Genomic DNA, 27,894 nt, shown 5'->3' with positions numbered 1-27,894 from the left:
GGCCTTTCCTTGAACACCCCAAAGCTTCTGATCAGATTTCCAGAGCAAGGGGTGGGAAAGGATCCTCAGAAATGCTCCCTGGACCGAAACCCTGTCTCTTGGAGTTTTGGGGAAAACTCTAAACTCTGGAGAGGTACAAATCTCCAAAAGATTTTCACAGGGGTCATGAGCCTTGTGGCTGACGAGGCTGGAAATAACTACCTAGATAATAATGGATCTGAGTGCTCATCCTCACTGCCCAGTCTCCCGTCCCTGGCAGAATTCAGGGCCACCTCCATACGGGATTCTTGCCAGGTGAGCGCCATGTTGCACGAGCCCTGAAATCACCCACTGACTTGGGCCAGGAAGGAAGGAGGCCCCTGAGAGCGTTAGTTCCCGTAGAGCAGGAGATCACCACACCGAATTGAAAGAAGACTGGCAGAGGGGGAATTGAGGGAAACAACAGCTAAATTCAGGATACAGAAAGCAAGCACACCCTCCATGTAGGCAAGGGTCTCTAGGATCCCTTTAAAATACATGCTCAGTGGGCACCTGGGGGGCTCAGTCGTTGAGCGTTCGACTTTGGCTCGGGTCACGGTCTCACGGTTTTGTGGGTCCGAGCCCCGCGTTGGGCTCTGTGCTGACGGTGCCCAGTCTGAGCCTGCTTCAGATTCTGTGTCTCCCTCTCTCTCCCTCTCTCTCTCGGCCCCTCCCCCACTCGTGCTCTGTCTCTCTCTCAAAAGCAAACAAACAAAAACAACATATAAAAAAAAAAAAAATACATGCTCAGGCAATGCTTTCCAGGCTGACAATCCCCCGAGTCTCCTGCTATTACCAGGATCCTATAGTTATTTAAGCTGCGTGACAGACAGAATTTTCGTCTCTCCTGGTCTCTTCCAGAAGGGCCCCTGGTGGTGATGTTCTAATGGGAGCACCGTGCTACGTGCTCATGAATCACTGGAGAATGAGTGCTAGACTGGAGTGGGGGAGGGCTTCCTGTGTCAGCAGAGGAGTCGTCCAGCCGGTCGCTGAGACCCAGACCGTGCTCTTGGCCCCACAAGCCAATGGGTGGACACGTTCATCTGAGGGCTCACAACAGGACTGCAGGCACCACGGGCTGCACTGGTCAAGCAGGGTGCCGCCGCCGCTGCTGTTGCAGGGGCGGCTGACTGTGGCACCCGTGGGGCCGGAGGCAGGGGGCCTGGGGAGACCCAGGGAGGAGCCTCAAACAGGCACAGACCCGCCTGATCTGATCAGGACTTGCTGCCTAAAGCCACAGTTCTATCGCACTACAGATGAGGCGGAGGCTTAAACAGGTCTGGAGAAGAGTATTGATTCTTGCTCAACATCAAGGACTCAACAACACTGCAAAACTCTGGACCTCAGTGAATCCTGCAATTCTCCTCTTGATCTTCCCCATCGTCTCCTCCCCAAGCAAACACCCTCTTTTTTATTCTGTTTGGCCTGAAAAGTTCAGGGATTTTAGGAGCACAGGAAAAGAGGCAATTCTAGCGAAGAAGAAAAAAGAACTTGTATTGTTTTCACCTGGAGCCTCATGATAATGACTCTACTGTAAAATCAACCACCTTTTGATACTAACCCACTAGGACTTTGTTCTTTACAGAAATTCCTCAGAAGGTGGGGCCCTTTTGGAATCAAATACGAGGCAGATCAGGTGCCATTAGGCTACAAGTTGACGTTTCCAGCCAATCCCATTTCCCAGAGGGTACCACGATGGGAGCACCCTAGGGGAAGTATTCGGTGGGTGCCGATTCTTCAGAACAAACAACGGAGGGATCAAATAAGACTCAATTTAACCAAAACACACGACCGCAGGCCACACATGTTCAACGAGCATACAATGAGGAAGGCACCGGGAATTCAGGAAAGTACGCTTTATCCCAACATGGACAAACACACACAGGCATTTGAAACCGCTCATCGCCGGTTAATCAGGAGGTTATTTGAACTTGGGAGTCTACTTTAGGGAAATAGCATGTTTTCTCTGCTTCCGCGTAAACCTAGCTGTCACAAACAAGGGCAATAAGGAAACTCCAGCTCCTTAAGTATGCTGCTTATCAAATTTTGACTGATGAATTTAATGCTTCCTCAAATGAGTGGATGAATGAGAAGTAAATCAGAGAGCACAGCTGATTCTAATTTTACTAACCTCTAGTCTAAACTAAGTGATTTGCACGAACACCTGGCAGCCCTCTTTATCAGCAAGGATTCAAAACCCCAGATCTGCAGCTAGCCTCTCGTTCCAGGGCCTCCATTATTTTTTTTTACAGAATATTCTAGAATTAATTTGTTAGTGTACTGAGAATGGTTATCACAATCAGGACTAAATGATCCTGTCCAAATAAACTGGAGAAAGTCCATTTGCTGATAGAGCAGAGCTGATTTAAAAAACAAAAACAAAAACAAAAACAACTATGCTTATTCTCTTACTCATAAATGCACACTGGTAATTTCCAGCAGGGTTCTCTATGGTGACGTTAAAATTAGCAAGGGTTTACTGTGTGGCTCCAAAGGGGGTTGAGGCAAAATCATTATACTTCCTCTCTTTTCTGAATCACCAGTATCACTACAAAAATGTCCACAGGGTGTCCAACTTAAAAAGCTGAACAGAGCATCTCCAAGCCTCCCAAACCAGCGCCCCTCCAAGAATATGAAACAGAGTCCGTGAGAATACAGGGCTTTTCGGAAGGTTGACAGCATTGTTAATTCAATTAACTTTGAAAGGAATGACCGCTTTAGCCATTCACTGCCACAGTTAACCACGGGTTATTGGCTCCAATTTAAGAGATCATGGAGTGAAGGATCTCGGCAGTGGATAATCCAACAGCCACTTTTGTTTGCTTTAGAGTGCATCATTTTTTTTTTTTTTTGGAAGTCAGATTTACCGTTCCTGCTACCATGCCCAGATAGATGCATAGAACCAGGCCTGCTCCTCAGGCATCCAGGAGAGCATTTATACAAGGGATCTGAGGTTATGTCAGAGCAAGGAAAGGGAGCTGGACCAGGATGGAAAGGCTTGCACAAATAGTTTATTTACCACATCGATAAAGTGCTTGGAGTTTACCAAGAACAGGGTGAAATCTGAAAGCTAGGAACATGGCTTTCTATGTCCATTAGCAAAAGCATTCCTTTGGCTTTTCTGCAAATACGCCTTCGTGAATGTGCTCTGCCCACGGGTGCTCTGCTTTCTCCGGTTTTTTGTTTTTGTTTTTTTTCCCCAAGAAAACGTGTTCGCAAGGTACTGGAGGGAGGGCCGTGATTTGAGAGCACCCTCTGGTATCAGAGAGCTGCAAGGAATCAGATTCTCAGTTTCTGAACTTCCAGAAGGAACTGCAGAACTATGTCCGTTCTCTTTAGCGCTGACAGGAGGGGTAGGTGGGAGAACATCACTGAACTATACCTGCGTGGACAACATGAGTGAGAAGAAGGAACCGGCTTCACATTCTCACTCCATATCCCCACATCCTTCCAAGTCTAACAAGAAGGCTGTTCGCTGACCTTGAAGCTTCCACCTGGAGGCTCAAGAGCCCCAAGGCTGGGGAACTATCCGCTGCCTGGCTGTTACACCTGGCAACACCTGAGACAGGTGCAGCTGCCCCCCATTTCCATAGCACACACATCAAGAAGGGATTTGGGGCTGTATCCAATGACACTGGACTCCGGAAACATGCTCTCAGAGTGAGTCCTGTTTAATTTGGTCAAAAGAGATTACAGGAGGGGCGCCTGGGTGGTTCAGTTGGTGAGGCGTCCAACTTTGGCTCAGGTCATGGTCTCGGGGTTCCTGAGTTCAAGCCCCACATCGAGCTCACTGCTGGCAGTGCAGAGCCCGCTTCAGATCCTCTGTCTCCTCCACTTACACTCTCCCTCTCTCTCTCAAAAATAAATAAACATTAAAAAGAGATTACAGGGGTATGGGCATCTCTTTGCTGCAAAGGCCTTTAAGAACAGAATTCAATGCAATCAGAACTTTTATTAGAGTCCAGGGTGTCAGCTTCCATGATCTCTCAGACTTTGGGGTCCGGATTCAATACAATAAAAGCCTGCTTCTCGTGCCGTATGTTCCCTTTCAGGGTCCGGAACTAAACTCAAGCATTATGTTGAAATCGAAAGCAAGAATAAACCAACAAACAAAATGCCAAAGAATTCAAGAATCATCAGGATAAAATCACCACCAAACTTATGTCCCTATGACGGTGCAAAATGGACCAGCTTTCCCGCCAACCAGCAGAAGCCGGCAACATCCACTTGGGTTATTCAGTCATTCAGTTAGGGTTACCGAGCATGGGCAGTAGGAAGAGATTATTCAGACAGGACCTCAAAAACATCCAGGACACAAAGATTCCTCATGTTCTAATACTGTTACAACTACAATGGGAATTTCTGGACGTTGTGGAGCATTTTACTGATCCTCACAGAGATGACAGAGAATAGCTTCATGGTTGAAAATATTATTTTTCTGTGGAGTCTTTCCCATTCCGTCTTTATTAATGGTATACAGCCCATACAGCCATTTGCTGAAATTCTCGGCTGTGAGTTCTGTGGTTGGTTTTTTTTTTTTTTTGGTTTTGTTTTGGTTTGTTTTTCTTCGAAAGACATAACAAATGGAATTCTTTCCAAAGGTGCCAGGAGGGAATTTACAAGCATGCTCTTTTTTTATGGAGCAAAATCCAGCGAGGCTGCGACTCGGAGCATTACTGACTTGGGGGTTAGGGGTGTCGGCGCCACAGGGCAGAAGTTAGTTTCAGGCCAGGGGGAAGTACGTCTCGTGGGAACGCGACCCAGCCGGGGCGCCTGGGTGATGTAAGGGACGCTGAGATGCTGATGTCTCCAAACACCTGTACAGCAGGTCCTGAAATCATCGCACACAGGCGCTCACCATTGAAAGAAGTCAAGATCTCCCGAAGACCCAGCTCGAGCATGAACGTGCCTCTCTGGGACTGGGGTCAGGGTGGGGGTGGGTGGGCACAGGGACAGAGAACACGCCGTTGGCATGACTTGTGGGGTGGGCAAGCTGGAAGCAGAGACACCAGAGACGGCGTCCTCCGGGACTGGTAGACAGAAGATGCAGTAGAAGGGGACAATTTAGGAGAACAGATGCAGCGTCCACGTCATAGAAGAATCTGAGAAAGGGCTGGGAGACCCAGGAATTGTCAGCAGGCCTCCGCAGACCTTATCCATCACCTGTGAGGATCTGCTCAGCACAAACGGTGTCAGGCCGAATGAAGGCGGGCCTGCAGCCCCCGGGGGAGAGGGCCCCAGGCCAGCAGGAGGACAGAGCTTGTGAAAGGGTCACTCCATGCCTCTCCGTCCCACAACCGGGCAAGCCTGTTCAGCGCCTGGAGCCTGGAGAGGCAGGACCTCAAGCACCGAGGACAAGGACAAGGACACGCCTCTGTTGGATGAAGATTCATGCTCTTTCTTGCAAAAGCAGAGACCAGAAAGGAGACTTTCGGGGAAATGTGTGTATGAGATCACTCTGATGGAAGTCCTTCCGCTGCGGCTGGAGAAGACACGAGCTGCCACTCTGGGGAGCTGTAGAAAAGCCCATCTGCAATGCCTGCTTCTGAAATTCCAGTAATGGCTCGGTGCAGTTGAATCTTGTGTAAAATGGCAGGTTTTTCTTCGAATCCAGCAGCACCCCCCCCCCCTCCACTGCAACGGTAAGAGCATGCTACGACCCAGACATGATGCATATTTCACGAACAATGGTGCATAAACAGCCCCGCTCAGAAAGACACAGCAACCTTTAAAAAAAAAAAAAGCTACATCATGGGCTCAAAACATGAACGTTTTGCAACAACGAAAAGCCCTAATGTCTTCCTCTCACTCCATTAGTGTTGCACATCTGCTATAAAAGTGAAGCCAATTTAAGCCCTTGTTGATGTGACTAATAAGGTTAGATAATTGGATTGGTGGCGGGTTAGGTAAACAGCAGCCAGCCAGCCCCAACCTGGAAGCTCCCCGGGAGGGAGGCAGGGATTCCGGGGCCCTGCGGTTCTGTGCACACACCCACTCACTGCTCCACACCCACACCACCCCCGAGGACAGAGGGCACGCCTCGTGCTTCAGGAAAGACCAGCCAATAGAAGGCGAGCGTCGGCTGACCTGAGAATAGGAAAGAGTTAGAAAAGATATGTCAAGTCAAGAGATAGATGCTATGGGCCAGGAGAGGCCAGGGCTAGGGCCCAAGAGAAGCAGCCGGATGCTAGAGATCAGAAAGATGACAGGTCTCTGCATCTCACCAGGGAGGCCAGGGGAGCACACAAAGATGAGGCTGCTGTAACCCGCACCCAACCAACCAAGTGACAAGGAGCCTGGTAAAAAGGGATGATAGGGAAGCAGCGGGTCTAGGAGGGGTGATATTCCATGGGACACTCCACCTGGGAGGCTGAGACAGACTCACAGAAAAAAGAAATCAAGATATCCCAAGAGAAGAGGAGATGGGCCTTTTCCCAATTCGCAAGAAGAGATGAAGAGAGCAGAGAGACTTTTGCCACGCGTTTTTGCTTTTCTGCCTTTATTTAAAAAAACCCTTTGGTGTGTCCTCCCACTGGTCTTTGAAGGCACAAGCAGATGACAACACCGATGAACACGTGGTCAATGATCACGGACCAAGAAATCCAAGTAGCTGACCATGCTTACCGACAGTGGGTTTCGTGGACCTGTGTCCTCAGGTTTATGCTTCTATTTACGTATATCCAAGTGGGACACGTTTTATGGAAGGGAAATTGTTTGTTGAAACAGAGTTAAATGTGCACAGCTACTTTCCCGCTGTTACTCAAACAGCTTGGTCTTCTGATATTAGGCAGTTTTTGAACTCACCACTGGGGGCAGAGTTGAGAACGGAGGCAGAAACCCCACGACTCTCCTTCAGTAACTTTGTGCCATTTCCTGGCAAACCAGAGACCCCGTGAATTGGAGAAATTCCCTAATGTAAATAACTACTATACTCTTCTTAAAAAATTGTATTTATTTTTGAGAGAGAGAGGGAGCATGCGTGCATGCGCACACACACACACATGAGCAGGGGCGGGGCAGGGAGAGAGAGAGAGAATCCTAAGCAGGCTCCTTGCTGCCAGTGCAGAGCCCCACACGGGGCTCAAACCCACGAACCATGAGATCATGACCTGAGCCAAAACCAAGAGTCAGACACTTAACCAACTGAGCCACCCAGGCGACGCTATCTGATTCTTTAACAGCGCTTTTTCATACGGCCCTTCTTTAGAGCTTAATTCATACAAAATTCAAAAAGTCAGATGAATTTTCAGCTTAGGAAAAGGGATTTTAAACTACATTCCCTAGTTCTGGTGGATTGGCAGTGAGATTGGACACGATTTAGTGCCAGTGGCAGTCAAGATGGGTCAAATCGTACGGCAACAGCATCAGAAAACATTGGCAATGTCAAAACTTACAAAAATATTTTGAATCGGCAATTCCGTTTTTGAGAACGTATACCAGGAAAACTTTCAAAAGAAAGTCAAGCAGTATGCATGAATATGTTCACTGCGCACTGACTCATGGTAGTGAGAATCTGCAAACAACCCAAACGTCCAGCTAAAGGTGATGGATAAGAGAAGATTAGCCAAGGGCGTGTGGTTAAGCGTCCGACTCTTGGTTTCGGCTCAGGTCATGATCTCATGGTTCACGAGTCCAAGCCTCACGTAGGGCTCTGCTGGCTGGTGTGGAGCCTGCTTGGGATTCTCTCTCTCTGCCTTTCCTCTACTCACTGCCTTTCTCTCTCTCTCTCTCTCAAATAAAAAAACCTTAAAAAAAGTTACAAAAGAGAAGATTATCCATTCCATTTTATGAAACCTTATGCCATCACAAGAATCATGGTTACTGCGCTGTCATCAAGAAAGAGGTGTCTGATAGATTGCCAAACAAAACCGAAAACATTTGGACAATGTTTACCATGTTACATTCTATGTGTGCAACAACTGATCTTGAACCAGAGTGGGGAAAAAAAAAAAAAACAGCTGTTCTTTTAAAACAATCTCTTTAATTTTATAAATAAGTCAACACAAGGAAGCCCTCTTTTGCTATGGAAAGGAAGGAAGGAAGGAAGGAAGGAAGAAAGAAAGAAAGAAAGAAAAAGAAAGAAAGGTGGAAGGGAGAAACAGAGAGAGGAAGGAAGGAAGGGAAGAAGGAAGGAAGGGGGAAAGAAAGAAGGAAGGAAGGAAGGGAAGAAGGAAGGAAGGGGTAAGGAAATAAGGAAGGAAGGAAGGAAGGAAGGAAGGAAGGAAGGAAGGAAGGGGGGAAGGAAGGCAAGGGAGGGAGGAAAGAAAGAAGGAAGGAAACGGAGAGAGGGAGGAATCAAAAGGAAAGGGAAGGGAAGGGAAGGAAGGGAGGCGGGTGGGCAGGTGGCCTTCACAGGTTTATTTTATTCACTTCTCACAACATCCCTTAGGAGCAGATTCCATTCTGTACCAATATTACAGCTCGGAACCAAAGATTAAAGACGTTCGGTGAGTTGTGGGAGGTCCAGGCAGCACCAGGCTACGCCAGAAAGCACGGGTACCTGACATCAGTGTTCACACTCAAGTGTAGGCACAGAGCAGGGTTTCTTTTAGCTTTGTATCTGTTCTTTGCTCTAGAAACTAGCAAAATTATTCATCACGGCTACCACCTTCATGCCGTAATAGCAAAGCCTGACCAGTGAAAAGGTAAAACTATTCAAAATCTATAAGGTAGCAAGTATAAAGGGGAGGAAGGAAAAATCTACTCTTTAAATATCACATCCATTACAGTTACGCTGCTCAGATGTAGTCTTTTTCCAATACAGGGATTTTTCTTCAAATTCTGTAAAAATCTATGTCAAGTGGGTACTTACTTACTTGAATCACTAGAATATTTAAATCAAGTATGGAGGAACCACTATCACTGGGGTTCTTCTCTTGCCTCCTGCAGAGCTTCCCAGCCAGCCCAGCAACACACGGGGGAGAAAGCCGCTTTATGTTCGTGCGGGCGAGCGTGTCCCCACTGGCGGAAATGTAAACACCACCTTTATTTTCATGGAATCCAGGGAAGGAGATTTTGTTAATCCTCCCACATAAATATGCAGATTTTGTCTTTCCTATGGATACAGTATGTTGTTGAGCACTCTACCCGGATTTTTTTTTTTTTTAGAGGAATTCTTATCAGTTTCACTGCACAGGTGAAAGGTCAAGACACATGTAAAAGAAAACAAAAAAAAAAAAAAAGCAGAGATTTTTGACCTGAAAATAACATAAGTTGGCAAGAAGCAGGCAGTCTGAGAGGATAACATCTGGGTAAACATTCTGAGGGTACATACCAAGGGGGAGGGGCGGCGGAAAGAGACTTTCATCCAGGGTTTAATGTGTAAGAAAGTCCAGATCAAAATAAGGAAAAGCTAGTCATTGACAATACTTCTCCCTAAAGATGCAGGCAAAGGATGACAGGCTTCTTCAATAAGGAAAATCTCTCAACATCTTTAACTCCAGAGCCATTTATAAGTCTTTTTCAAGGTTTCCAGGCTTGTTGGTCTTCTCCCCAAGCCACTTACCGCACACCTACTATGTCCTTACCATCTGGAAGCTGCGGGTCGAATGGAACTCACACTGCATCATATCAAAGAAAATGGGTATGGTGGCTTTGCGCAGTTCTGTCTCAGGAATTAGTGTCATTTCTAGTATCGGGCCGACCATTTCTGGAATGAACTTTATCTTGTGTTGACCTTAAACACAGAAATGCATTACTCAGAACATGTCTTTTAAAAAAAGGATTTTAAAATGCGCTTCAAAGGACCAAACAAAACCACACAGCTTAGTGTGATCCTGAATGCTAGGATACTGGGAATGTGCGTCCATTTCTCATCCGCAGGTATTTTGAATGTGTCCAGCCTTTAGTATAAGAAGTGGACTCGGGGCGCCTGGGTGGCGCAGTCGGTTAAGCGTCCGACTTCAGCCAGGTCATGATCTCGCGGTCCGTGAGTTCGAGCCCCGCGTCAGGCTCTGGGCTGATGGCTCGGAGCCTGGAGCCTGTTTCCGATTCTGTGTCTCCCTCTCTCTGCCTCTCCCCCGTTCATGCTCTGTCTCTCTCTGTCCCAAAAACAAATAAACGTTGAAAAAAAAAAAAAAAAAAAAATTTAAAAAAAAAAAGAAGTGGACTGTATTCCTTTTTTTTTTTTTTTAATTTTTAACGTGTATTTATTATTGAGAGACACACAGCATGAACAGGGGAGGGGCAGAGAGAGGAGGAGACCCAGAATCCGAAGCAGGCTCCAGGCTCTGAGCTGTCAGCACAGAGCCCGACACGGGGCTCGAACTCACAAACTGGGAGATCATGACCTGAGCCAAAGCTGGATGCTTAACCGACTGAGCCACCCAGGGGCCCCGGAAGTGGACTGTATTCTAAATGTTGTAAGGGAAGCTATTAAAGTATCCATCCAATAGAAGGCCTGTAGCCATGACTTATCTGTTATGTAAGATACATGTCATTTCACAAATAGACAATTATATCACATTGATCAAGGACACGAGCAGCTAACAGTATGCATTAGCTACAGCAGGGCTGGGAGACAGAATACCTGGTAATCTCATTTGTGACAACTTGTTATTAACACTAGCAATTTACCCAGAGTTAATCACTCTTACTCATATTTCTACATAATCAGAAAACAGAATGGATCCTCTAAAGAATTTAGTTGGTTTTATTACTCAGCTAATACAGATTTCTGCAAAGAGAACATTAAACAAATTTGGCTATTATAAATAACCGCACTTCACAAAGTACATAACCGTCATAATAAAGCCTAACTTAATATATTCCTGAAACTTATATTAAGTGGACACATGCAAAATGTAACCTTCTATAAGGAACTGAATATAATGAAAATCTTACAGGTAATATTTGGACTAAAGGTGCTAATAATGTGATTCTTATCCTTTCCCCAAAATGCTTATGTCCCTGCAAGGCATGTAACTGTGGCAAAGCATTCTCTTAAAAATGCTATTATGTTCAGTCTCTCAGGTGACACTTTTCTTGTCTTACGCTGAAAAAATCTCAGAGCCAGTGTTTCAGAAAACAGATGACAGTGACACGAAGTCGTTCATCAACACAATTTGAGTGTCACAGAGAGCGCTGGCTGTCACTGTCAGCCCTTACTGCTCTCAGCTGGGAGGAAAGTATAGGGTGGGAACAGGTGGTGGTCGACGCACAGATTGGAAAAATAAGTGACAGGAACGATGGTTTTCTGATCTTTGATTATCGACCTTCCCAATAACGCAGGAACCTGGCCAGGGGCCAGTGCTGGGCTCTACAGTCATAGGCCCAGGATTTAACCTCTGCAAAAACAAATGGTCCTCAAGGTGGGCAAGACCTGGGTGTCCTCCAGTATTCTTCTTCCCTTTCTTTTAGTCCTGTTTTCTTTTCCTTTTTTTTTTTTTTTTTTTGCATTTGCATTTGCATTATGGATTTCCCCTGGAGCATCGCTTGCTCAAATTTAATGATGAACTCAGGTTTGGAATCAATGAGGATCAAGGTGACTCTTGCGGTGGTGTAGACTTCAAGAAAAAGAGGATGCGCTTCCACCCCCCCCCCCCCCCCCTTTTTGAGACAAAGAAAGAACAAGTTAATTATCAGGTCACAATGGGAATACTTTACCTCGGGTCACCTTGCCAATCTCCTAGCTACAACTCCCAAATTTTTTAAAACCCACCAAGAGTCTTTCTTCGAGTTACAAAACGTGGGGCCTCCCCGTCCCCTCTGGACACTGGGCTGTGCTCTCTCCGGGGATCCAAGTCCTCACCTGGCAACAGTCTCCCCCTGGGTGTTTGGACAACCTCTTTGCAACCGTGAGGGTCCAGAATTCCGGGTCATCAACCCCATTCTAACCCCAGGAAAATCTCCATAGACACGAAGGTAGATGGGGCAAAAATACCAGAAACTGATGAGGCCTCACTGTATGTGTCTGAATGAAAGCACATCATGTGTCCAGTCCCCAGAATCATCCACAAAGGGACCCCCTGAACGAAAGCTATTCCGGACCAAACCCGGCTGACACGGATCTCGCTGTGAGCACGCTGGCTCCGGCAGGACCCTCTGCACCGCGCTGGCCCGCCTGCCGCGGGTAATAAACAAAACGGAAGTGGGAGTGGTGCGGGCCACGGTGAGATCAGGCGCTCTGGCCCCTGCTTCCGGGAGCGCACTTTGATAAATAACTGAACAGCTCAGTAAATAAGCACATCCCCCCCTTCCCGCCCCCTGCCTCCTTTTTTTTGGACAGAGTGTGCTTTTGATTTCTCCTTTCCGACTCAAAATGTGACAGGCTTGGGAGGGGGAAAACATGCTGCTCTGTCCCCTGGGGCAGCGCGAGTCTGCGCTTGCATTCAACCTGGCAGAACAGATCCTTGTCTGAAGCTCTGCTTGGAGGGGAGATCCGAGACCCCCGTCTCCACGTACTGCTTGTATTATAGGAAAGACTCAGAGAAGAAACAGTCGCGTGGAGCATTCGGCTTGTTAAAATCGAAAACAAATGGAGACCGGCCTCGAACATTCTCCGAGCAGAGAAAATCGGTTTTGTCATACAAGCAAAGCTTCCTTTGGCTTACTGGGCAAGCTAAGTGACCACCTGACCGGGGTCACTTCTTGCTTAGGCCTCTGAAAATCATAGGCAAAACCAACACAAACACACACACACACACACACACACACACACACACACACACACACACATTTTCTAAGGTTGACATGAGGTAACCACTAACCAATGAAGAGAATTCTAAAACAATAACCAATCACCAATATTATAACCAGTAAATTGTCATTGTTTTCTCACTATATGAGCTTCTAAATTTTTTTTTTTAAGTTTATTTATTTATTTTGAGAGAGAGCACCTGAGTGAGCAAATGGGGGAAGGGCAGAGAGCTAGATGGAGGGAGAGAATCCCAAGCAGGCTCCTTGCTCTAAACATAGAGCCTGACTCCGGGCTGGATCTCACAAACCATGAGATCGTGACCTGAGCCTAGATAAAGAGCCGGATGCTTCACTGAATGGGCCATCCAGGTGTCCCACTATATAAGCTTCTTTGTAATGATATACCTCTGAGCCTCCTTCCATGTATTCGTTTGAGGGGGCCTTGTCCACAAACTGTCTCTTTGGTGTGTGCACAATAAAACTTTATTAATTACTGCTTCAGCAATTCAACGATTTTATTGCTGTGATGTGTGAGCTTTTGACGGGCTCAACCCTGACCGAGGAACAGGTGACTAACTGTAGAATGATAAATATATCTGACTTCTAGTTTTATTTCCTTCCAGAGTGGGCTAGATCGACCTGCCAATATGTTCCCAAACCTGAGCCTATTAAAAAAAAGAAAAAAAAAAAAGCTGCATAGGAAATAGGTTGTGTACATCTTGGGGAACTGAGATGTGCTGTCATAAACTCCCAGAGTGCTGGCCTTGGCAGGGATGCTCATGGCAGGCTCTAATACCTGAGATTCGTAGCAGGCAAGATCCAGGCCACCTGAGGTGACCCCATGGAGACATTCTTAGCTGTCTTGAGGGGCTGCTTGGGGCAGACCCTTCGGGCTGCTGACGCTTTTATTACTTTTTTTTTTTTTTACTTCCGAAAAATAATTTAATTATTTTATAAGCGAGGAACCCCATCATGTTGGTGGGTGGTTATTTCTTGCTGTTACCAGATTCCCGCCCCTCATTGACCAATGAGGTCACGGTTTACATTTGACTTCTTGGCCGCTTCTCAAGCCAGAGTCAGTGTTCAATATCCGTGGCTGAAAAGCTGCAAAACACAGATCTTTTACATTAATCACCACATTCAAATCAGCAACTGCCCAGATGAAATGGGACATTTGCTTTTTCAGTGCATCCTTTACTACGTTGCAAATCAAAGACCTCCCGCTTGACTCAGCCTGTTTGGAGCATAACGACACATAATGTCAAGGGAACCAACCGCTCCCAAACAGTTTTAAAGATCTGATTTCCACCTAAAGGTGCATCCTCTGAAGGTCGAGCCTTCCCCAGGGCCTGGAGTCGGCGTCACAAAGAAGCTCGTATTACCCCGGGCCTATCCTACCTTCCTTCACAGCAATCGTGGAAGGGGACAAAACGAAATGGAGCCACTTTCAAATGGCGGTCGATCTATGGACTGACTACGTAGGCGACCAGGAACATAATTTTCGTAGAATGAAAGAGCTGGAAAGGCAGGAGCGCCCATCAGTCAGGTCAGCCATGGTTTGAGCTGAGTTTTGGAGCCCCTTCCATGCTAGCCAGTGACCCTTCAGTGTGGGGAGGGCACACCGAAGAGGGGGGTCCTGGGGGAGCATGAAGGGTCCAGGGTGGGCCGAGTTGGGGCAACAACTATTTGTCAAGCGAGAAAAAGGCACTTTAATGTGTTAAGCATCATTCAGAATATCTGCCAGGGTGGATGCCTCTGGTTATCTGCAATAGTGCAGAAACCATCAAAGCCATTTCAGGACGAAGCAGGCCTGCCATTTGAAACGATACCTAAAACTCTCCCGTGGGGGGAAAACACACAGCTCATAGTTTGCACCTGAGAGATGAAGGCGAACAAGTCACAAGAAGGCGTGGCCACTCTCCTAGGAAGGGCCGGAGCGCCAGAGGCGGCCTGGGAGGCTCTCAGGCAGAGGGGCGGCAGGTGGAGCTCACAGAACCTGCCCAGGGGGTGCTGGCACCTCCAAGAGCCTTGGCTCCTCTCAGGTCCAGCACAGAGCAGTTCCCTCCATGCCGTCTCTCTGAACATCCTTTTCTGCCCTGTTCTGGACTCTCTCTAATGGGGCTGCACTTGGCCCCTTCCTGGCGTGGGTCCTGCGGTTGTCTGGCCAATCGGGGCAAGTGACAAATGCATCTGTCCGAGCGTGATCAATTAAAATGAATCACGAATGGCCCTCCTCCCTGTTCCAGAAGCCTTGGCATTTCATTACTGAGATCTGCACATGTATGTGAAGAATTACGGAGCATCAGGACTGGAAGGCTCTTGAAAACCTCAGTCCAACCTCTCCATCTTACAGCCTGGAAAACCGGTGGAAGCCCAGAGAGACTGTGTCATGTGACTGAGGCCACATAGCCAGGCCGAGGCAAGGGAGGAAGGAAACTCCAGTAGGGATTCCTTCCCTCAGAGCCAGGGCTCCTACTCTCTCCTCTGGGGGGATGGAAGTTAGAGCAGGGGCAGGGTGGCACCCGGCAGGCTCTGTGTTGGGAGATGTGGGAAGCTCTTGGACAGCCTGGAGCCAAAACTCAGATTCTGGGCATTTGAGCTGCTACAGGAAAGTCACTTGCATTGACACGTCTCCTCAAGCTCCTGAGACCCAAATAGCATGCAGGTGCGTGATGCGTGTCCACTGAGAGCGTGAACGGACGTGGCCGTTCCAGCCAATTCTTCATCACCACCTGGGAGCTTCTGCGCTGGAGTTTCACTCCTGAGAACCCGGGTGACGCTTCACGTTACACCATACTTCTTAATTTCGATGTTATTAGTATTATATAATACAGTATCTTTTAGTATATTTACGCCAAGGCTTTCCGCATTTTTCTGTGTAAAGACCCATTTGAAAAAGACTCCATCCTTCACGCAAACAGATGGACAAAGGGTATTTGGAAATTCGAACTTCCCCTCGAGATGTGACAGAGCCTTCCTGCACCCATGTTGCTGACATCCGGGAACTCAAGAAGAATCAGGAGTCGAAACCTCTGGTGAGGAAATCTGGCTCCGGTTGGAAACGAGCTGCTGAGAACTTGCTGACCGCAAAGCCGGATTACAGGCGTGGCCCTCAACCCCCCACCCCTGTCTGCTCGAAGGGTCCGCAGGAGGGCGATGGGGTCCAGTTCCCCACCTTCACGGAACACCGTGTTCAGTTTTTATGACCCTGTTTCGTTCTTCCCGTGGAATACGGACACGTCAGGGTATCTTTCTAGCCAAGCTCTCCAGCCACGACATGGAGAGCAGGAATCTATCTAAGTTGCCCCAGCCCTGGGGGAACAAAGGAAACCCAGGTGTCATGGGGCAACTAGAGAGAGAAGTGGAAAGACCCTGCCTCCCTGGAGAGAACAGAGTCACTGGGGAGAGGGGAGAGAGGAGGTCCTCTGTAGCCACCGCAGACTCCATGTGACAAGTTGAGTGGAATAAGCAGGGCCCCGGGCGCTCAGGCAGGAAATGCCACTGAAATCTTGCACAGGACCATCCGTGAGGCCAAAGAAAGATGCCCAGACACCTTGGCACAAAGCAAGCTGAGAGTGGGGACCAGGTGCCAGGAAGAGATTCATCTCCACTCAGAGAGAGGCTGGGGTCACAGAGGACACATTCGCCTTTAACGTGATGTCCTCCAGGCCCATCCATGTTTTTGCATATGGCAAGAGTTCCTTTTTTTTTTTCCTCGTAAATGAAGCTGAATAATACTCCATTGTACAGACATACCACATTTTCTTTATCCATCCAACCATCAATGGACACTTGGGTTGTTTCCATATCTTGGCCGTTGTAAATAACGCTGCAGTGAACGTGGGAATACAGATACCTCATCGAGGTTGATTTCAATTTATTTGGATGTATACCCAGCAGGGGAGATTGCTGGATCACATGGTAGCTCGATTTTTAATTTTTGAGAAACCTCCATGCTGTCTTCCATAGTTCGTTTTACATTCCCACCAACCCTGTGCAAGTGTTCAAACTTCTGTACATCCTGGCTGACACCTGTTACCTTTTATTTTTTTTCATAATAGCCATCCTATTATGGCTGTAAGATAGTAATCATAACAGCCGACAGGTGTGAGGGGACAGCTCACTGCGGTTTTGATTTGCATTTCCCTGATGATGAGTGATGTTGCCCATCTTTTCACAAACCTATTGGCCATTTGTATTTCTTCCTTGGAGAGATGTCGACTCAAGCCCTTTGGCCATTTTTTAATTGGGTGTGTTTCGCTATCGAGTTGTAGGAGTGCTTTAACCATTTTGGGAATGAATTCCTTAGCAGATATATGGTTTGGAAATTGTCTCCCATTCCACCCGCTGTCTCTCATTTTGCTGATTGTCTCCTTTACTGTGCCGACTTTTTAGTTTGATGTCATCCTACGTGTCCACTTTTGCTTTTGTTGTCATTTCCAAGAAATCATTGCCAAGTACAATATGAAGGATGGTTCAACATGCACAGATTAACAAAAGTGATATACCGTATTAACAGAATGAAGTATAAAAGTCCTATGATTTTTCAGTAGATACAGAAAAAGCATCTGATGAAATTTAACACCCTTTTGTGTTAAAAACTCAACACACTAGATATAGAAGTAATGCACCTTAACATAATAAAGGACGCATACGACAAATCCACAGCTAATATAGTCGGGGGCGAGCGACTGAAAGCTTTTCCTGTAAGATCTGGAACACACTTTTCTTCTATGGTTTCTTCTAGAGTTTTGAGGTTTGGGGGGGCGGTCTTCTGCTTAAATCTTTAATCCAGGGGCACCTGGGTGGCCCAGTTGGTTAAGCATCCTACTTTGGCTCAGGTCATGACCTCATGGTTCATGAGTTTGTGTCCCCACGTCAGGCTCTGTACAGATAGCTCAGAGTCTGGAGCATGCTTCGGTTTTTGTGTCTCCCTCTCTCTCTGCTCCTCCTCTGCTCATGTTCTGTCTCTCTCTCTCAAATGTAAATAAAAACAGTAAAAAAAAAATAAAATAAATAAGTAAATCATTAGTCCATTATGAGTTGATTTTGGGGTATGATGTAAGACAAGGGTCCAGTTTCATTCTGTTGCATGTGGATATCCTGTTTTTACAACACCGTTTATTAAAGTGATGATCCTCTGCTCAGATTCTCAGCTCCCTTGTCAACGCTCAGTGGACTGTGCATGTGCAGGCTTATTTCTGGGCTCTCTATTCTGGTCCATTGGTCTGTATGTCTGCCTTTAGGCCAGTACTACAGTGTTTTGATTCCTGTAGCTGGGTAATATATTTTGAAATTAGGAAGTATGATGCCTCCACTCTTCTTCTTCCTCAGGAGTGTTTTGCCTACATAGGGTCGTTTGTGGTTCCATATGAATTCTAGCATTATTTTTTCAATGTCTGAAAAAATGCCATTGGGATTTTGATGGAGATAACACTGAACCTACAGACTGCTTTGAGTAATATGGACACTTTAACAATATCAAGTCTTCCAATCAACAAAGACGAGACGTCTTTACATTTACTTGTTTTTTTCTTGAATTTCTATCATTGATAAGTTGTACCTTTCAGTGTTCAGGTCTTTCACCTCCTTGCCCAAGGATTTTATTCATTTTGGCCCTATTAGAAATGGGATTGGTTTTCTTAATGTCCTTTTCAGATAGTTTCTGGTTAGCGTATAGAAATTCAACTGATATTTGTATATTGATTTTGTATCTGCAACTTTCCCGGATTTATTAGTTCTAACAGTGTTTGTGGTGGTCTTTAGAGTTTTCTACATAAAAGATCAGGTCTTCTACAAACAGATAATTTTACTTTTTCCCTTGTGGTCTAGATGGCTTTTACTACTTTTTCTTGCCTAATTTCTCTGTCTAGGGCTTCCGGTACTATGTTGAATAGGAGTGGTGACAGTGGATCTCCCTGTGTTCCAGATCTTACAGGAAAAACATTCAGTGGTTCGCCCCCGAGTATATTAGCTGTGGACTTGTCATATGTGACCTTTATTAAGTTAAGATGCGTTACTTCTGTACCTAGTGTGTTGAGTTTTTAACACAAAAGGGTGTTAAATTTCCCCAGATGGGTTTTCTGTATCTACTGAAAAATCATACGGCTTTTATACTTCACTGTTAATGCAGTCTATCACTTTTGTTACTCTGTGTATGTTGAACCATCTCAGCATCCCAGGGATAAATCCCATTTGATCACAGGGTATGATCCTATTAATGCACCGCTGACTTTAGTTTGCTAGCGTTTTCTTGAGGATTTTTACATCTACGTTCACATCAGAGAGGGTGGCCTAGAGTTTTCCTGTAGTGTCTTTATCTGGCTTCAGTATCAAGGTAATGCTTGTATCGTAAGATGAGTTTGGAAGCATTCCCTTCTCTTCGATATTTTGGAAGAGTCTGAGAAGGATCGGCATTAATTCTTTTTTACATGTTGGACAGAATTCACCAGTGAAGCTATCTTGTCCCGGGCTTTTCTTTGTGGGAAGTTTTGGATTGTAGATTACCTGACATCTGTCTGTTCAGATTTTCTATATCTTCATAATGCAGTCTTGGTAGGCTGTACGTTTCTAGGAATTTATCGTTTCTTCCAGGCTGTCCAATTTGTTGGCATATAATTACTCACAGTAGTCTCTTTTGATCCTTTTTATTTCTGTGGTATCAGCTGTAATGGTTTTGTTTCACCTCTCATTTTATTTTATTTTATTTTACATTTATTTATTTTTTGGGAAACAGAGTGAGACAAAGCGTGAGCGGGGGAGGGGCAGAGAGAGAAGGAGACACAGAATCTGAAGCAGGCTCCAGGCTCTGAGCAAGCTGTCAGCACAGAGCCCGACGCGGGGCTCGAACCCACAAACCGTGAAATCATTACCTGAGCCAAAGTCAGACACTCAGCCGACTGAGCCACCCAGGCACCCCTTACCTCTCGTTTTATTTATGTCTTCTCTCCTTTTTTCCTAGTTCATCTAGCTAGAGGTTGGTCAATTTTGTTTATCTTTTCAAAAATCCAACTCTAGTTGTGTTGAATTTTTTGATTGTTTTTCTGTCCTCTATTTCATTTATTTCTGCTCTCATCTTTATTGTTTTCTTCCTTCTGCTGACCTTGGGCTTCATCCTTTTCCTAGTTTCTTGAGGTGTTCAGCTGAGTTATATTTACCAATGAAGCCAACACTGTAGACCCAACAGACCTAACAGACATATAGAACATTCCACTGAGGAACAGCAGAATAACATTCTGCTGAAGGGCACATGGAACGTTCCTCAGGATATACCACATCTTAGGTCATAAAACAAGTCTTAACAAATTTATGGAGGGGCGCCTGGATGGCTCAGTGGGTTAAGCTTCTGGCTCTTGACTTTGGCTCAGGTCACAATCTCATGGTTTGGGGGTTCTAGTCCTGCATCGGACTCTGAGCTGGCAATGGGAGCCAGCTTGGGATTCTCTCTCTCTCTCTTTCTCTCTCCCTCTCTCTTTGCCCCTCCTCCACTCATGTGCTCTGTCTCTCTATCTCTCAAAATAAACACATAAATAAACTTTAAAACAACAACAGCAACAACAAAATTTAAGGAGACTGAAACCAGACCAAGTATCTCTTCCAACTGCCGTGGAATGAAATCAGAAGTCAGTAACAAAAGAAAAATGAGAAAACTCACAAATGGTGGAAATTAAAGAGCCTGCTCCTGAAGAAACCAATGGGTCAAAGAAGAAGTAAAACAGAAAGTCAGGAGATATCTTGAAACAAATGAAAGTGACAACAAAATACACCGAGACGTCTGAGGTGCAGCAAAAGCAGCAGCAAGAGGGAAATTTGTAGTGACAAACACCTACGTTAATGTCTCATCTTAAACACAAGGATCCCCTGGTATTTTCACTGTGCAAGTGTGTTATGCTACCACCACCTGGTGGCGCTCTGCCTACATACAAGGTCCGGTTCTGAGTAGGCAAAAAAAACCCCTTTTGACCTGAGGGTAGAATATGGTAGAACATATTAAACTGAATAGTAAAAGCAGTGACATTGTGACAAGGAGATGAGCTACACGGTTGGATGCCTGAGGAACGGAGGGAATGTTCGTGACGCCCAAAAGCAGCTTCAAAGCAGAAACGTGTTCACCTGGCGTCAAGAGGGAGCTCCACGGATGTTTCTATTCGCTCCCCGCCCCCCCATCAGATTTTCTTCCCATCTCCTGTTTACGGAAAACAGCTATTGCAAAAGTAGCAATCGCTCTCCGAGGAGGAGAAACGATTCGGATGTTTTGGATACCCGAGCCCCGACAGCCGGGGCCAACATCATCCATCACCCACCACACATTCAAGACCGCCACCACGATGTCCGGAAAGCCCCGCTACTCACCAAGGTTGTACCACATGTCTCTGATTTCGAAGCCGATCTGCCTCCTCATGTCTCCGTACCTGAGAACCGAGGACAGGGAAAACGCTGAGTCACCCTTTCGAGCATTTGGAAATCAGACTTAGATTATTTTTAAGCACAACGGAAGTCCCCCATCACTGAGACAAACAAAGGCTGTATCGACGCTGTGGCGTATTTGCCCCCAAAGGGAACGGAAGGAGGAAGGATCGAGCCAAGGGAGTCTCCCTTTCTCATCACCTCAGGCTCTGGAACGTTCCCCCCCCCCCCCCCGCCCCCAACACCCCCATGGGAGTATGGGTGAGGGGGTGGGGAGTAATACCAGCATTTTCCTTTCTTCAATCTCTAATGGCAAGAGGAGGACCTGGGTCCCTGGCCTAAGGGGAAGCTTGTGTGCAGAGCATCCAGGAACCACAGACACGAAAGGGCATCCTCCAACCCTGCTCACAAAGCAGCTTTCACACGTTAAAATTAAGCCCTGGAGTGGACACGAGAGCAGGGGAGGCCTCTCCCAAATATCCCTTTGGAAGGGCTTTGCACCAAAAGAGGTCAACACATATTACCCGGTCTTTTGTTTATCAAGGGAAATAAATGCTAATGTCCCTTCTACCCGGTCAGCAGAAGAGGTGTGTGTTTCGTGAGAAAACAGAACGTGAGCCTTCGGAAGATAAACATTTATTAGTTTGTGAGCAATTTAACTTTTTCCTTTATTGCCTAACGAAAAAAAAAAAAGCCTGATCATATTAAAAATAGTCACTTCCAAAACGATCGTAGAATACGAGAGTACAGCAGCTGGGTCATCAAGCCGCTCTGTTCGTCCTCACATCAGCTGATGTGGAAAGGAAAGCTGTGTGTACAGATGACCCGGTTGTGGCTCCAACAGCAAAGATCCTCCCGGTAAATCATCAACCGCAGTAGGCTGCCCCCTTATAGAAGTCTCTGGTGCCCTAAGCACACATCTGTCACTTCCGGCCGGAGAGGGCTGCAGGCTCAGACTCTCAACCAGGGAAGCCTGCCCTGGAGGCCCCTTCACAGAAGTCGACCCGGGGGCACAGCGCTTGTCCGGGTGCCACGGCCCACTGTACAGACAAGAACTGAGCTGGGAGCGTCAGCCCCTTCCCACGAGGACAAGCTTGTCCTCTGACGTCGATGAGTTACCTTCCTGCCCAGCCTGACAACCGGGTGAGTGCTGATGTGGGTGAATTCGGTGAGTGAGACAGGGGGGATCTTGGCCAAGGAATGCACCTGTCCCCACTGCCCCAGTGAGGAGCGGCCCATCCGCTGTCAGCAAAGATACTGGACCGAGTCCGTGGGTGACCAGAGAGCATCCTTCCATGTCCAACTGGAGCCCCAATCGCCCAAGGTGTGTATGATCTAAGCCCCGTTCAGCTGTGCACCCTGTCCGGGCTTGTAGATCCAGCTTCCCGATCCCCATTTTTGCTCCTGCACAAATGACGAAGGGCCCCGGCAGCCGCTGCGGCCCAGACCCGGAGACAGTGGGGCCGGCTGGCACCCTCCTGGCATTTACCCGGAAAGAGCACCGCGGAGCGTAAAGCCATACTCACGCCCGGTGCTGATGCCACCTCCTGAGGCTGCGAGCATCTCGTTGTGCGGGTGGATGATCACCTCTCAGGGAGCAGGCATCTGGGGACCCCGGGAGCTTGGCATTGCAGGCGGGACCCCCGGAACATAGAGACCCCCCCTCTCCCCTGCCAGCACGAGTTCAGAGCCCCCAGAGGTGGTGAGAGCTGGTCACAGCGGCTGGCCTGCCACTGCCTGACTCAAGCTTTAAATACTCTTCTAACAGCCAGGGGACTCCCTCTCCTCCCGAGATAATAGCTCTCACACAACAAGAAAGGCCAAAACGCCAGGCGGCTGGGGCCACTCGGGAGTAGCCCGATGTCTCGTGACCTACAGTCACCCGGCACTTCTCCAGAGCTGAGGCCGACCCCTTGGGTGCCAGGGGGCCCACGCGGAGAGGGAGCCCCCGCCGCTTCTGCCTCCTCTCCCTTCGCATCACCTCTCCTTATGGTGCCCACAGAGGGTGAGACGGTCATGATGCCTCGTTTGCGTTTCCCAGTTACGCTGTCCCGTCTTGTATGTGGAGGACGATGTGCCTTCACGGAATTTGAGGGCAGGATATCGGCAGAGATCCAGGAGCACATCCCTCGCCAGAGGCAGCTTAATCTCCACACATCTTTGGGTAACCGCCCGGTAGGGTCACGGCTGTCACCAGAACTCAAGGGGGGTTCCCGGAGCGTTTGTACCTTCCTCCTGAGGAGGAGAAAGCAGCAGTCCTCGGGAATGTCGGGGCTAACGCTCCTTACCTGGGAGCAGACCGGGGCTGGCGGCCTTGTGGGTCAGAACCAAGGTCATATCTAACAGCCTACACGGGAGGGAGCGGAACCAGTCCTGGAGGGGGGAGCTAGAGGGCTCGGCCGAGTCACAGGCAAGGAGGGAAGAAAAAGATCCCGACATTCGGACCCCAAACCCCACGCCTCGCCCTGCAGCACTCATCGCAAGGGCCCGCAAGTGCGGGCGTCCCTCACCGCACGGCATGGCGCTCTGTCACGTCCCACCAAGGGCCCTGGTTTCATCGGACTCTGGCAGTAAGACTACGGGGTGAGCAAAGGGACGCTGCTGCAGCCCTCTTTCCACCGAGGAAGCAAAGGTTCCCGGTGGTGAATGGACCAGCCGGACAGCAGCACGGAGCTGGGGTCACCCGGCACCGCCCCCCACAGCCCGGCCGCCCGTGCCCACGCCCCAGGAAAGGGAGCACCTCCAAACTGCCAGCGGAGCCCCCAGCAGACAATCCCCCCACAGCCCAGGTAGATACAGGGTCCCCCACCAGGCCTATTGCTCTGACCTAAAATAGCAGGAATCCGATCTCTGAGGCCTTATCTCAGTCTCTGGTTTCGGGAGTCTTCACCCCAAGGGACAGAAAACCCACTGCCCACCACAGACAGTCCAGCCTTGGGGGTGAGGCTGACCTGAGCCCAAACAGAAGCACACTGGGCAAGTCACCTGGCCACTCTGACCCTCAGTCTCCTCTTCTGCAGTCCTGGGATAATGATGTATGATGTTCACCTCCCAGGATTTTTTAAGAATGAGAGAGATAAGGCCCTCATACGTCCTAGCAAGTACTCGAGCCACGCTAGGTGCTTCCTTTACAAGCTCAGACTAGGCCTCATACAGCAGCCCCCTCATGGTTACAATGGCCATTTAAATTGACTCATTTGGGGAGGATTACTCATTGATTCATTAATTACCGAATGCTTACTAGAGGCCAGGCACAGAGCTAATATGAGAATATTAATATCATAGGGAGAACAAAGTCCACAGACAAGTACCCTCCGATGCGAAGAAGGAAAGATGTAATCCAGTCAGAGGGGAAGGAAGAGCATTCCAAGCAGAGGCGTCAGCAGGTGCAAATGCCCCGTGGCAGAGCAGGCTAGGTGATTATATTGACCAAGTAGGAAAAGTGGCTGGAGGACAGGGAGCCTGCTCCTTCGCTTTAAGAGAACAAGGGGGAAAAAAAAGAAAGAACAAGGGGGATGCAGTCTGAACAAAGGCCACAGAGGCAGCTTTTTAAAGTTTATTTATTTATTTTGAAAGAGAGAGAGAGAGAGAGCAGAGGAGGGGCAGAGAGAGAGGGAGACAGAATCCCAAGCAGGCTCCGAATGGTCAGCATGAAGCCCAATGTGGGGCTCAAATTCACAAACCATGAGATCACGACCTGAGCTGAGAAGCCAAGAGTCAGATGTTTAACCGACTGAGCCACCCAGGCACCCCCACAGACAGTTTTTTAAAGTTTAAGTTTCGGGGCACCTGGGTTTACTGACTCTTGGTTTCTCAGCTCAGATCATGATCTCACGGCTGCATGAGTTCCAGTCCCGCATCGGGCTCTGTGCTGCCAGGGCAGAGCCTGCTTGGGATTCTCTCTCTCCCTCTCCTTCTCTGTCCCTCCTCCATTCATGCTGTCTCTGCCTCTCTCAAAGTCAATAAATAAACTTTAAAAAAATTATGAGAGAACAAAGTTTAAGCTTCAAAATATTTTTGAAATAAGAAATGCGTTTTACTTTACTAACCAGCACACATATAAATATATGTGTACAAATGTTGTATGAAGTGGTAACCTCACTACCTTCATGGTCTCCATGAAGTATGGTCCCCAAATAAGTCTGTTGGGCATGACTGTCGGTTGAACCGTGTCATCCATAAGAACGTGTAGAGGTCCTGGCTCCCAGAACCTGAGAATGTGACCTTATTTGGAAACAGGGTCTTTGCAGATGTCATCATGTTAAGATGACATCATAGTCGATTGTGGAGGTCAGAGGGAGGTTAGGTCCCAGGACAGGTGTCCTCACAAGGGGAAGGAGATTTGGAGACACGGGGAAGGAGGCCACCTGAAGACAGGGGCAGAGTTGGGAAGGATGCAGCCAAGGCCAAGGAGCACCAGGGACTGGGACAGCCACCTGATGCAAGAGAGGCGCAGAACAGGCTCTCCATCTGAGCTTCCAGAACGAGCCAAGTCTGCCCACCCCCTGATTTGGATTCCTAGCCTCCTGACGTGGGACAATAAACTTCAGGCGTTTCGAGCCACCCAGTGCGTTAACTACGAGGGTGGATGATCGTGGGAAATGAGTGTGATGACCATTAAGCTGCCATCCTGGCCCGAGGAAGGGCTGAGACGCACAGCTGAGAAAACGACCTTCTGAAGGAGGGAGAGTGGAGTAAGAAGTCCCGAGAGCAAGGCTCGAGGAGCCCAGCCACCGAGTGAATGGCCCGACGGAGGACCAGGAGCCTGACAAGGAACAGTGAGGCCAAAAAGGAGGAAGAAGGTCGACATTCGTTCTGAGAACAAATGAAAGAGACAGATCGGTGTTAGGAGCGGGCGGAGGTTGAGGAACGGAGACAGACGTGGAGGCCGCTGGAGGGAGATGATGGGCCAAGTGGGACATTTGAACGCTGAATCCCTGAGGGAGGCAAGAGGAGGTGGGACCCCAGCAGCGACCAAGGGAATAAAGCTCATGACACACGGGTCTCGGATGTGCCATGGTGCCCGGTGCCACAGGAGTTCTACCATGTTCAACGGAGCACGGTATCACTCGGGCGTGGGGAACACGTGCCCCCTGCCAACAGGGACTCAGCACAGGGCCAGCGTTTGTTACATCTGTCTCCCCGGGCCCCTGCTTAACTCAGTTCACAGCGAATTTATTCTGAATGATCAGAGTCTCTCACAAAATGAGCACAGACACAAGTTATACTTTTTCTGAACTATTTCTTGTCACAATCTGGAGTGCAAACACAGCTTCGGGATTAGGTCACGTTGCAAAATGGGGCTTGTCACAGCTTTATTTCCCTCCAGTTTCCCTAAGAGCAACGTCTGTAGTTTGACCTAACACATGCACATCTCAGAGCCCCGCGTGGAGGTATTTGTTTACGGGGTGTCTCATTCTGGGTGTGAACCTGCTTGGGATTCTCTCTCTCCCTCTCTTTCTCTCTCTCTCCCTCTGTCCCTCCCCCACTCATGCTGTCTCTGTCTCTCTCAAAGAGAAAAATAAAAAAAATAAATAAACTTTAAAAAAATATATAAAAAAGTTTAAGTTTCAAAATATTTTTGAAGAAATAGGTTTTACTTTACTAATCAACACACATATAAATATATGTGTACAAATGTTTTATGAAGTAGCAACCTTACTACCTTCATGGTCTCATGAGGGTGCGACGGGCGGAGGGCAGATCTCTATCGTAAAAAATAAATAGAAATAAGTACATAAAGACGAGAAGCAGCATGGAAGACAACTGGGGAGAGGGTCTTCACGGAACCTGCATAACAGGTTCAAATGCACTGGCCTGAGGTTGGCCTTCAAATGTTACTCTCTTGGGCTGAAACTTTTAAGTGAGCACCTTGTGCTTAGAAATGCCGGATGCCCAATTCCTGAACCCCCTTTCTCTCCCAGGACAAAGACTGGTCCTGAACACAGGAGCCTGTCTGTAGTCACAGGTCACGTTGTCACATGCCAGGACACATGTGTCCTGTGCACTAAAATGGCCAAGCTGGCTGCTAATCAAAAATAAACTCTTTTACATCTGACTCATATTTCCTGAGTCCCAATAATGTTGAAGATCGGGGTGGGGGGGGTGGGCTGGGCGAGGGACAGATGATGGTCAGGTTTCGCATGTCCTCTGTGGGCAGTCACTAGCAACAAGGATGTCTGAAGGCTGAGTCAGTTAAATTTTCTTATGATACACTTTGGTTCCTAGCGGTTATTTATTTTGTGATTCACTGGAAGATCTCATAGTCAATTTGGGTTTGACATAATCAGTTCTCTGCGTGGTATGGCCTATTATTTTACGTTACCCCCATGCACTTTGGGGAATGTCTCTGGAACGAATATCCTAATTATCTCCCCAACCCCGGTCATCGGGAGGATGGAGAGCTTAACAAGCGGGAATGAACAGGCTGATCTTTGGACACCGGGATTTTCTATCGTTCTGGGGGCCACAACGCCGTGAACCAGGCAGAAAGGAGCTGCTGAAGGCACAGAGGGAGAGGAGGGTTGGTGGGGGTGTACAGGTGCGGGGGGAGGGGGCTCCACAGAGAAGGCTTCACTCAGATGCATTTGGGTGGATTCAGGAACCCTAGAGCAGTAGACAGACCCCAATGGAGGCGGCCAGCGGCTATTAAATGGACGTGGCATCACTCCACCTTTGAAGCCCATGGTTCCCTCTAGAAAAAGACAGCCTTGCTCATCACACTGCACTGTGCTCTGTGTCAGCACTCAGCCTTGTGCTCGGACCCATAGGGTCGGCTCCCACATCACTGGGCCTCACACTCTCCCCCAAGCCCTCAGGGCCTGGCCACTCACC

The 27,894-nt window shown here is 47.9% G+C and overlaps 1 protein-coding gene across 3 annotated transcripts in view; it reads right to left on the bottom strand.

The window, feature by feature from the left end:
• The window catches only part of DOCK1 (dedicator of cytokinesis 1), a 531,871-nt gene that overhangs the window by 70,304 nt on the left and 433,673 nt on the right, over positions 1-27,894 (bottom strand). For all 3 annotated transcript variants that reach the window (XM_047826036.1, XM_047826038.1, XM_047826037.1), the window contains 2 exons: positions 21,007-21,065; positions 9,546-9,694 (listed from right to left, as the gene is read on the bottom strand). In XM_047826036.1, coding sequence (XP_047681992.1) covers positions 9,546-9,694; positions 21,007-21,065 — 208 coding nt within the window. The remainder of the gene's footprint in view (positions 1-9,545; positions 9,695-21,006; positions 21,066-27,894) is intronic.

Source organism: Prionailurus viverrinus, chromosome D2 (genome assembly GCF_022837055.1).
Source record: "Prionailurus viverrinus isolate Anna chromosome D2, UM_Priviv_1.0, whole genome shotgun sequence".
Taxonomy (NCBI): Eukaryota; Metazoa; Chordata; class Mammalia; order Carnivora; family Felidae; genus Prionailurus; species Prionailurus viverrinus.
The sequence above is the reverse complement of the archived record's forward strand: the minus strand, read 5'-3'. Positions and strand labels throughout refer to the sequence as shown.